The sequence below is a fragment of the Bos javanicus genome, chromosome 10, assembly GCF_032452875.1.
Source record: "Bos javanicus breed banteng chromosome 10, ARS-OSU_banteng_1.0, whole genome shotgun sequence".
NCBI classification, from domain to species: domain Eukaryota; kingdom Metazoa; phylum Chordata; class Mammalia; order Artiodactyla; family Bovidae; genus Bos; species Bos javanicus.
Genome location: NC_083877.1, coordinates 14,479,526 through 14,491,832, shown reverse-complemented (window position 1 = coordinate 14,491,832; position 12,307 = coordinate 14,479,526). Strand labels below are relative to the sequence as shown.

The following is a 12,307-nucleotide window of genomic DNA, read 5'->3' as shown; positions in this document are numbered from 1 at the left end:
ATTAGAGGAAAAATAAAATGTGTTAGGTGGCAGGGAAAGGCAGAAAGGCATTCTTCTTTATAGGAAGGCCAGATTCAAACAAAGTGGGAAAAAATCACTGAGCAAGTTGGAAGGCTGAAATCAACCAGTTTATATGGACTTCTTTCCCTGGGAAAATACTCTCTTGCCATACATCCATCAAGAGAAAATGTGAACAACATATTATAAAGGCTGACAGGGGTCTATTCTGTAATGAACCTTGGATCTGTGGGCCTGTACAGCATGCCAGACTATTAGAATTCAGAAAATAAAGTTACTGTGGGGAGGAAGAGATGCCAAGATGAGGTTCTAAGACATGAAAAGAATCTGAAGCAGTGTATATTGTTACTCTCGTATTCTTTCATTTGTACTTTTCTCTTTTACTTTCAAACGTTGTTCTTCCTTTCATTTCCTCCTCTTTTTTTCTCATTCTCTTAGGAAAGCAGAGGGAAAGAGTATGGGGCCCAGAGTTAAACTGCCCTGGGTTCTGATTATTACTGATTAATTACAGAACTCTAGGCAAGCTATTTAACTCTGCTGTACCTCATCTCGCACATGTTTAAAATATGTACAATAATCTATAGTTACCGTGAAGGTTAACTGGCATTTATTTCAAATGCTTTTCACTAAAACCATTGTCATATTTTCGATTACTCAATAGGTAAGCCCTGTATTAGAGTTGGATTTTTTTTTTTTTTTCTTGACTCCATTCACTTCACAGGCTTCCCACTTCAGGAGAATTGAAAATACCAATGGCCTTGTGTGGCTGCCCTACACAAGAGGGAGGCAAGATTTATGAACTCCAGGAAGAACAAGCTTCTCTTCTGAAGAAGGCAGGTTCCTATTTTAGCCAAGTTTGATAGATAATTGAGTATAGAGAACTCATATACTTTTTTCTTTTTCAATTGGTATCCCTCTTTTTTTTTTTTTTGCCCTTTATTATACGTGTTATTAAACTTTAGAGCCAAGAACTGCCAAAAGCCACAAAGCATTCATTCCCCCTGAGATTAAAAGAGGAAATGAAACATTTTTATTTTCATCTAAAATGGTGATTTAAGTACTCGAATTTCATACTCATCTACCTAAACATGTAGATTAGAAGCTACTTAGCAGCAATAGCATCAGAAAAGAAAGTTCTCATCACCCTGGGCAGTTCACACTAATAATTGGAAAGAAAAAAGGAAAGCTGTGAATTATAATGAACTAAGACTAAATAAGGGTCCATGTTGGATTAAAGGATTTGAGTTGTCAGTTTGATGTATAATGAATGTGAAAATCAGCCATTTAATTAAATGGTACATGGTATAATCACTTTGTTCTGCATTAAACTGCTTAAGTTATCAGAGTGCCTTTAGGTTAGCAACTGTTTACTATTACACCACCCATGACTTCTCTTAGACACTGTTTAGCCTATGTTATTCCAAATTTGAAATCTGGAGTTTAAATAATAATGTTAATTTAGTTGATATATTTTGTCAGTTTATTAGTGAATATAGAAAAATGGAAAACTTCTTTTAATTACAAAGGAATAAATTCCTAGATACAGATGGTGAAACAATTAAAAACCAAGTACATAAAACATATACAAAAATCTTTAAGACCAAAGTAGTATTTCCTTGCAGACGGTTTTACTTTAATAATTTAGGCTTTAAATGTATTTTCTAATTGTGTGCCTGTAACTACAAAATGTCAATAAAACAGCTTTCTTTTTGAAGAATGTGGAAATTTTACTGATTAATAAGAGTAGTAAGATCGCTGCAAACACATGAACTAGCACAAGTCAGAATATGCAAGAAATTCCCCAGCGGTCCAGTGGTAAGGAGTCGGCTCTTTCACTGATGAGGCCCAGGTTCAATCCCTGGTCCAGAAACTAAAATCCTGCAAGCCGCATGGTGTGGCCAAAAAAAAAAAAAAAAAAAAAAATCCATAAGCCTGAAAACTGTCATGTTTCTATGTCATTATTATAGGTTGGTCTACAAGAGGAAGAAAGGACAAAAACGATGAGAGAGTTAAGAAGACCCTGGCAGTCAGTAGGGATTGAAGAAATAGAAAAACAAAAAATCCTAAGGCTATAAGGAGAATAATGCCTGACTAACACAAATAAATCACCCACATGTCATAGAGTGGAAGCCATAGACTCACCGCCACTGCAATTCTTCCAAGGACATGCTCTGGAATTTTTCTATATACATCCAAAGAGCCTCCTGTGGAGACAAATATGTTGTATTACAACAATGAAACCACCAGAACAGTGCACTGGGCCCCTCCTCTGACAGCTACTGTGAGACTTTTTTTTTCCTCTACTTACAACATGAATTGGATGTCTAGGGTAAAATTAGCTTTCTAGTCCAATTTTATTTATGATACAATCGTAATTCCAGATGAAGCATAACTAGACACTTTCATCTTATTCTCAAGTGTATAATCATACACATGTAAAAACTGAAGGAAAGCAGTGAAGGACCAGCTAAGTATCCGTACTTTACATAAACTTAAATACATACACAAAACTAAAGATCGAAAGGACGATCATATCTAGGTATCTCACTTGTGTTAACAGTTTTCTCAAAGGTAAACCAAGACCTTATCTTAGAATTTTCACATTAACCAAACAGAAGCTGGTGAGTATAATGTTCAAAATACATATAAAAATTAATAAAGTAAAATGGCAATGTTAACATCTACCTAAATGTATGTTAACCTTCAAATTACGTATCATGACAAGCAATCAACATATTCCAAAGAAGCTATCTTAGAACAAAATAGTTTTTTGTTTTTTTGGAAATTCTCTGATACTATTTTGAAAACTACTTTATGAGGTTAAAAAAAAATCTCTTTAGTCATAATATTTTTCACTAAAATGGTATTCACTAATATGCTTCACCTTTACCAAATTGAGCTTTTGGCGGTTTCCAAAAAATAAAATCATTAGATTATAAACATGATAAAGACAGGAGTCATGTTGTTTCGATTTTTTATCAACCTAGAAATTAGCACAACTAGCAGAGAGGACATATTCTGTATCTGTCAGATGCATAAATAAGTGAATTTAAATCAACATGAAGTTTATCAGATAGGTTAAGTTGCTCTGAAAACATTTTCAAAAGAAGGGATCACAAACCATTTGCGGCAACAATAACATGATTAAAATAACTGCATAACTTTCCCAGGAAACTATTTCAAAGGAACCAATATTCATTTGGAAGTATAAATTTGAGTATGCTTATTAAATATTTAATCTTACACAAGTAGTATAAGAATTTCAGGAAGTTATGCAAAGAAACACTACTTTACTCCTACTAATGATATGATTATATGAGAACTATTTTAACCACATGCAATAACATTTCTTTGAGACAAGGGTGAGACTTACAGTCTTTCAGCTCCATGAAGGAATTACCCAAGATATCTGAGAAACAATTTTTGTTTCTATTATAGGCTAAAAATTCATATTTAACAATTTACCACTAGATAATTTGTAAATATGCCTCATAAGATAATAACATGGAGCATATTATCCTCTTCAAATGCAGTTAACTCTATTTGGCAAATACAAAATTTTTTATGTGAAGTTTTCCTAAAGCTGAACATCAGAGAAAAAATTATTTTTCCCTGTAAAAAATATTACATATATTCAATATATAAAGAAACTGGCTTTGTATTTATCCTGTTTAAAGGAGGAAAATGATCACTTCTTGCAGCAGCTTTGGCTTATATTTTTCAGATTCTGATGAGAAGCTAGAAAGCCACAGTATGACTAAGCCTTATGCTTTGTCTCTGGGTGTTACTGGGAAGAGAATGAAAAAGACACTTCTAAAAAAAAAAAAAAAAAGAAAAAGACACTTCTGCAACGAGGTGAACCATATTTATTTACTAAAATGGCATTTTTATTATATATGCAATAAAAGTGAAAACATGGTAGAGAAAACATTTCATGTTCTCATTGATCTTTCAGATGAACTGGCAGTTGTAAGGATAAAAAATCTCAAGAATACCAAGCTTTACATGTTGGTATTTGGAATGCTCAGAAATAGAGTTTAGCAGCCAATCCCCTATGACGTGAACAGCTCGAGTGGCTCAAAACTAGGAGGTGCAAATCTATTCACATATACTACTATACTACTAAGAAGTCCTAAGAGGAGATTTACTTTTACATAGGCTGTAAATCAGGGCCTAATTAGCTAACAGGACAATAGTCAACAAGCTAAATCAAAAAAGGCAAAGATTAGGTTATTACCATTATTAGTAGAACAAGCCAAAAAGAAATCCCATTTTGAGGTAATTCACTGGTCTTTGTAAATATCTATTTAATCTCAGTTATATTCCACTCTCCTTAGCCATCCATATGGGGAAATCTTTACATAGCTGGCTTTGTTGTCATCACAGATTCATCTTGTCTTTGACACAATCATTAGATCCACTTAGAATTAAGAGTTCTGGGACTTCCCTAGTGGTCCAGTGGCTAAGACTTCACACTCCCCATGCAGGGCGCCCTGTGTTCGAGGTCAGGAAATTAGATCCCACAGGCCGCAACTAAGAGTTTGAATGCTACAGCAAACATTGGAGATCTCGTATGCCGTAACTAAGACCTGGCACAGCCAAATGCATGCATACATATATATATTTTTAAAAAGACACTCAAGAGCTCCTACTAAGTCAGATGAGTTCTCGTGATATTAAATAATTCTTATCAGGCTAAAAACGGCAGAGGATTTTCAGTTGAATTTTTACTGAGTTTTACTATCATTTCTATCGTATAGGCCTATTCCCAAAAGGCAATCCTTAGACTCATCAAATCTCAGCACATTAGTGCTGGAGGGACATTAAAGATCAGTCCAATAACTTTATTTGACAGAGGAGAGAAACTGAGTCCTAGAGAGTGGGGTGTTCTAGTCACAGCCATGAGTCAGTTGAGGCCAGAACCCAGGAAAGACTGGAGTCTTTGAACTCCAAAGATCTAAAAGGTTTCCCCATAACACACAGCTTGAGAATCACATGTGAACTTTTTAGTCTCACTGAAATGAGACTATATGACACACACTCAGAGAGACAGTTTAATCTTAGCTGTGATATTGGTATGCAAGGCATGTAGAGACCCATTTATCTGTTGCATGTTTGGTTTGATCCTTTTCCTCACGACTCCAAGATCATTGGTCCAGGTCACTGTGATCTGTCACTTTCTTGCATTCCCTAGCCTTAGTCAGTCATTTCCTTGCATGCTACTATCTACCATGAGAACTAGGAGGAAGAATGCTAATAGAATAGCAAAAAACTCACTCAACTGCCAAACAACTACACAGTTCTGTTGATGAAGTGGGGCTATCATCTTCATGAAATTAAGTCAAAAGAACTCATGGGGTAAGGGCTCTGCTTATCCTAATACAGGGCTACAATACAAAGTAGTATCTTGCATGTGGAATAAACACAGATATGTGGCAAATGAACAAAGCAACATTACTGTGATATTCATCTCAACATTTTCCTTAAAATGATGATTATTACTAATTATTAATTTGGAAATATTAAAATAGAATTCCTGTAGAACTATTCAAAACCCGAAAGAATGATGCCATCAAGATGTTGTATTCAATATGTCAACAAATCTGGAAGACCCAGCAGTGGCCATAGGTTTGGAAAAGATTAATTTTCATCCCAATTCCCAAGAAGGGTAATACCAAAGAATGTGCTAGCCATTGAACAACTGCACTCATCTCCCATGCTAGTAAGGTCTTGCTTAAAATCTTGTAAGAATTTCCAGATGTCCAAGTTGGGTTTAGAAAAGGAAAAGGAACCAGAGATCAAATTGCCAACATTCACTGGATCATAGAGAAAGCATGGGAATTTCAGAAAAACATCTACCTCTGTTTCATTGACTACGCTAAAGCCTTCGACTGTGTGGATCATAACAAACTGTGGAAAGCTCTTAAAAAGATGGGAATACCTGACCATCTTACCTGTCACCTGAGAAACCTGTATGTGGGTCAAGAAGCAACAGGTAGAACCCTGTATGGAACAACTGATTAGTTCAAGATTGAGAAAGGAGTATGACAGGGCTGTCTGCTGTCACCATGTTTGTTTAACCTGTATGCTGAGCACATCATGAGAAATGCCGGGCTGGACGAGTTACAAGCTGGAATTAAGACAGGCAGAAGAAACGACAACCACCTCAGATATGCAGATAATACCACTCTAAAGGCAGAAAGCAAACAGGAACTAAAGAGGGTCTTGATGAGGGTGAATGAGGAGAGTGAAATAGCTGGTTTAAAACTATATCTTAAGAAAACTAAGATCATGGCATCCGGCCCCATTACTTCATGGCAAATAGAAGGGGAAAAGGTGGAAGTAGTGACAGATTTCCTCTTCTTGGGGTCTAAGACCACTGTGGATGGTGACCACAGCCATGAAATCAGAAGAGGATTGCTTCTTGGCAGGCAAGCTATGATAAACCTAGACAGTGTGTTAAAAACATTACTCTGCTGACAAAGGTCCTTACAGTCAAGGCTATGATCTTCCCACTGGTCACATATGGTTGTGAGAGCTGGACCATAAAGAAGGCAGAACACTAAAGAATTGATGCCTTTGAACTGTGGTGTTGGAGAAGAGTCCTAAAGTCCCTTGGACAGCAAGGAGATCAATCAATTTTAAGGGAAATCAATTCTGAAAACTCATCAGAAGAGCTGATGGTAAAGCTGAAGCTCCAATATTTTGGTCATTTGATGTGAACAGCTGACTCACTGGAAAAGTCCCTGATGCTGGGAAAGATCGAGGGCAGAAGGAGAAGGGGGCATCAGAGGATAAGATGGCTGGATGGCATCACTGATGCAAGGGACATGAACTTGGGCAAACTTCAGGAGATGGTGAGGGACAGTGAGGCCTAACGTGCTGCAGTCCATGGGGCTGCAAAGAGTCGGACATGACAGGGTGACTGAACAACAATTATTAATAGTAAAAAATGTAAATCTGAAGCCACAAGCAAGAAATTCAGAAGCTCTCTTAGCCTCTTCCTGTTGAAAAAAATTAACAGTCCTTTCTTTCTTTGCAACATGGGTTGTGGGGGAAACAATTTACTTCCATGATGGTAATTCAAATACATGTACATAAAGTCTCACATGCTGTATTTGGGTATTTCTGAGTGAACTTAATTTTGACTTAATGGAAAGGCATATCATATCACTTCCCTACTTGAAACCTTTTAATACATCCTAACAAATTCAGGCTGAGACATAAATTCCTCACCAGGACCTATAAGGCCTATACAATTTAGCTTCTGCCTACTTCTCTGTCCTCCTGTCTGGCCCCAGGTCCTCCCAAATCACCAAGACTTTCTTGTGGGGCCCGATGACACCTTGCTTCCCATCTTAGTGCATTTATACTTGATATTCCCTCTGCCTTAAAGATCCTCCCTAAGCTGGCTCACTGACTCAGTCTCTGCGAAAATGCCACTCCCATAAAGAAGCCATCCCTGACTGTCAAAGGTGAGCACCTCCTCTCCTCATTGTCATCATCTATCTGCTTTAAGTTCTAACTACACTTACTCCCTCTGAGAACATACTGTATGTTTCTTGTCTGTCTCCCCTTCTAGAATTTAAGTCCTGTACCAACAGGGATTAAGTCTTGTTCAATGTTGTACCCCCAGGTTTAGAATACTGTCTGAAAGAAAATGCCCAATTGACATCTGGAAATAAACAATATATGATTAAAATAAACAATGAAACTCTACACTGAAATGAGAGATCTAGGTTGAGAGAAAGTTGTGAAGTTTTACTGCAATAGGAAGAGAAGGATTGACGGTACACAGTTTTTGGTCCACATATTTTTGAGGACTGTTTTATTGTATTACAGAGAGAATGAAAGTCCAAAAAAGAGAGGGTGGCTAATGGAGAAACTCTACCAAGGGGATGCACATGTAAAGAGATTTACCTTAAGCAGCTCTTCATGTGAGAGGTGAATCAGGTGAGTGCAGTTGTGACTAAGTTACAGGTGGAAGAGTGAGGACCTGTGAGAGCTCACTATTGTCTCTGAATGAGAAAGAGGCAGGTAAAATCTGGGGGAGGGGAATCAAGTTTTAGAAGAGTTGATGAGGATATGGGAAAAACTTAAGTGAGAGATTTAATTGTTCAGGGACCAGTTAGTGTGGAGTAAAAGGAGTTGCCAAAAGCAGTAGGAGAAGGGTTTTAGAGCCTAGAGAGCGATGAGTCTCAGAAACAGTATTAAATATAGACTACAAAGTGAATTACTTTGTAGAGACATTACTTTGCCAACAAAGGTCTGTCTAGTCAAGGCTATGGTTTTTCCAGTGGTCATGTATGGATGCGAGAGTTGGACTGTGAAGAAAGCTAAGCGCTGAAGAATTGATGCTTTTGAACTGTGGTGTTGGAGAAGACTCTTGAGAGTCCCTTGGACTGCAAGGAGATCCAACCAGTCCATTCTAAAGGAGATCAGCCCTGGGTGTCCTTTGGAAGGAATGATGCTAAAGTTGAAACTCCAGTACTTTGGCCACCTCATGCAAAGAGTTGACTCATTGGAAAAGACTCTGATGCTGGGAGGGATTGGGGGCAGGAGGAAAAGGGGACGACAGAGGATGAGATGGCTGGATGGCATCGCCGACTCAATGGACGTGAGTTTGAGTGAACTCTGGGAGATGGTGATGGACAGGGAGGCCTGGAATGCTGCGATTCACGGGGTTGCAAAGAGTCGGACATGACTGAGCAACTGAACTGAACTGAACAAAGTGAATATTTTAAGTTAAGGATTTAAAGCATTAAAATGTATTAAAAGGTGATGTCACTGAAAATGGCAGAGTATAATAAGGTCCTCTGAAAATTCCCTTCTCCGCAAAAGCAATGAAAGAACAGACAAAATTGGTCAGAATCAACCTTTTCAGGACTCTGGAAATTAGCCAAAGGATTGTAGCAACCCCAAAATTATTTGTTCAGGACTAGGCTTGAATCTTGGTAAGAACAGCAAGCTTTGTGGCATTTTAACTCGCCTGCTCCCCACCTTCAGTACAGCCTTGAAAGTCAGCAGCCTGCCAGTACAGCAAACACCAGCTGCCTGATGGTCACTGCACAGGCAGAGTTCAGTTGGTGCTCCTTCAACAATTAAAACATAATGCATCTAACAACAGAATGCCAAAATAGTTGATGCATAAACTGACAAAACTGAAGGGAGAAACAGGCAACAAAATACCCCACCTCAATACCCCACACTTTCAACAACAGACAGAACAACTGCACTAAAGATTAACATGGAAATAAAATACTTAACACCATAAACCAACTAGTCCTGACAGACATCTGAAGAACACTCTACCCAACAACAGCAGAATGTATTTTTCAGGTGCACACTGAACATTCTCCGGGACAATGTTTTAGAGCGTAAAACAAATCTCAGTATGTTTCAAAGGACTGAAATCACACAAAGTATGTTCTCTGACCTCAGTGGAATATTGGAAATCAACAACAGAAGGACAAATTCAACATGGAAAATGACACACTCCTAAGAAAGAAATCACAAGGGATTATCTTTGTGGGGAATTAGAAAATACTTTGAGGTAAACGAAAATGAAAAAAACAAAACCAACATATGAAAACTTCTAGAGGGCAGCTAAAGCAGTGCTTAGAGGGAAACGTATAGCTATAAACATCTACATTAAATAAGAAAGATTTCAAATCAATATCCTAACTTCACGGCTTAAAAATACAGAAAAAGAGCATACTAAAAACAGAGCTAGTAGAAAAAAAATGAATAAATATTAGACCAAAGGTAAATCACAACAGAAAAAAAATAGAGAAAAGCAAAGAAATCAAGAGTTTGTTCTTTGAAAAAGACAAAGTAACTGACCAACTTTTAGCTACCCTGAAGAAAAAAGGGATATGACTCAAATTACTAAAATCTGAAATGAAAGAGAGAACATTAATACTGACTTTACAGATATAAAAATGATTATAAAGGAATACTAATTGTTTACCAACAAATTAGATAATCTAGATAAAATGAACAAACTTTCAGAAAGCCACAAACTACCAAAACTGTCTCAGGAAGAAATAGAAATGATGAATAAACCTATAACTAGTAAAGATATTGGTTGGTAATTTTAAAAACTACATCACAATACTATTCAGTATTACCAGAAGCAAATTTTGACATATGTCCCAACTTGGGTGAATCTTGAGGACATTATGAAAAGTGAAACAAGCCAGTCCCCAGAAGACAAATGCTGTGAGATTCCACTCAGATGAGGCATCCAGAGTAGCCCAATTCATAGAGACAAATGTAGAATGTTTGCTGCCAGGGGCTGGGAACAGGATGTAGAGAGTCATACTTTCACGGGTATAGAGCTTCAGTTTGGCAAAAGGAAAGGAGTTGAAGAGATATATAGTGGCAGTGGTTGCACAGTAATGTGAATATACTTAATACTGCTGAACTACACACTTTAAAATGGCTAATATGGTAAATTATATACATATTATACCACAATTAAAAAAAAAAAAACTTTTGGAAAAGAGAGTCTTATGCACACAGTCTTGCAAATCCTGCTTGGCCACATAACAATGGGCCTTGGGGCTAGAACAGTTGCTTACTAAGAGATAAAGAGGCCATATAGCCTGTGGTGGGTTTATCTCCTTGTTTTGGACCCTTTCCCTGTTTTAGGCTCAATATGTACTTCTTTTTCCTGTTTAAGCATGTGCCTCAATGGACCTTAGGCATGCCTTCAGTTTTTAGCATTTCTGACTCCAAGGGAGTGAGGTGGAGTGGGGGCTATTTTTGCTGCAACAGAGATGGGTATGTGCAGGCCAACTGCCCTCCACAGACTGCCAGGAGGGACCTGCTGCTGGCCATGGGAAACTGACACCCACTATTGAAGCTGATCTTGCTCTGTGTGGCAGATTCATGTTGATATATGGCAAAACCAATACAATATTGTAAAGTTAAAAAAAAAAAAATTGTTCAGTCCAGTGCTTGCCTGGATTGTGTTTTTCTTGGCAACTCCAGTACAAGATGCAACGGGTAGAAGTACTGGACTTCTCCTAATAATAAACAACAGATGCCACCTGACCATAAGAACTACTCACAAACAAAACCCCAGGACCAGATGGCTTCACCAGTGGATTACACCAAATGTTTTAAGAAAAATTAACATCAATCTTTCCAGCAAACTCTTCCAAAAAATGGAAGAGGACAGAATACTGTACACTCATCCTTTGAGGACAGAATTATCTGGGTATCAAACTCACACAATGACATTACAAGAAAAACTACAAATGAATATCACTTAAGAATATGAATGTAAAAATCCTTAGCAAAATACTAATAAACTAAATCCAGCAACATATAAAATAGGTTATACAAGATTGGTTCAATATGCAAAAATCTATTAATACACTATAACTATGGGATAAAGGACAAAAAACACATGATCATTTCAATAGAAAAAGCACTTGACAAAATCTAATGCTGATTTATGATAAAAAATATACAACAAACTTGGAAGAGAAGGGGACTTCCACAACTTGATAAATGACACCTACCAAAAACCCACAGCTAAATCACACTTGATGATGAAAGACTGAAAGCTTCCCCTCTAAGGAGCATCAGTGCTCATCACGGATGAGAGTAAACAAAATATGGTACATCCACATAATGGACTATTATGCAGTCATAAAAAAGGGAATCAAGTGCTGATAAATGCTGTAACATGCGTGAACCTTGAGAACATTATGCTAAGTGAAAGCAGCCAGATGCAATGGCCACATACTGTATGATTTCACTTATCTGAAATGTCCAAAATAGGGAAATTCATACAGATAGAAAGTAGATTAATGGTTGCCAGGGACTAGAGGGAAGAGAATATAGGAAGTGACTACTAATGGGTGGGGAATTTATTTCTGGGGTGATAAAAACGTTTTGGAATTAATGGTAATGGTTATACAATCCTATGAATGTACTGAAAACCACTGAACTGCATAAATGCACATCCTACCATCTTAATAAATAATTTTTTTAATGTAACACAAATTGAGGAGTCAAAAAAGGATGATGGAAAGCCATAAAACAATGACATGTACTGGCTCTATGAAGGGCTCCCCAGCTGGTTCAGTGGTAAAGAACCCACGTGCCAATGCAAGGAGATGCAGGAGATGTGGGTTTGATCCCTGGGTCAGGAAGAGCCCCTGAAGGAAGAAATGGCAATCTGCTCCAGTATTCTTGCCTGGAAACTTCCATGGACAGAGGAGCCTGGCAGGCTACATATGGTCCATGGGGTTGCAATGGTCAGAATCGACAGAGT

The 12,307-nt window shown here is 37.6% G+C and overlaps 1 protein-coding gene across 2 annotated transcripts in view; it reads right to left on the bottom strand.

Moving 5' to 3' along the window:
* The window catches only part of MAP2K5 (mitogen-activated protein kinase kinase 5), a 271,699-nt gene that overhangs the window by 156,128 nt on the left and 103,264 nt on the right, over nucleotides 1-12,307 (bottom strand). For both annotated transcript variants that reach the window (XM_061430173.1, XM_061430172.1), the window contains exon 12: nucleotides 2,161-2,222. In XM_061430173.1, the coding sequence (XP_061286157.1) occupies nucleotides 2,161-2,222 (62 nt within the window). The remainder of the gene's footprint in view (nucleotides 1-2,160; nucleotides 2,223-12,307) is intronic.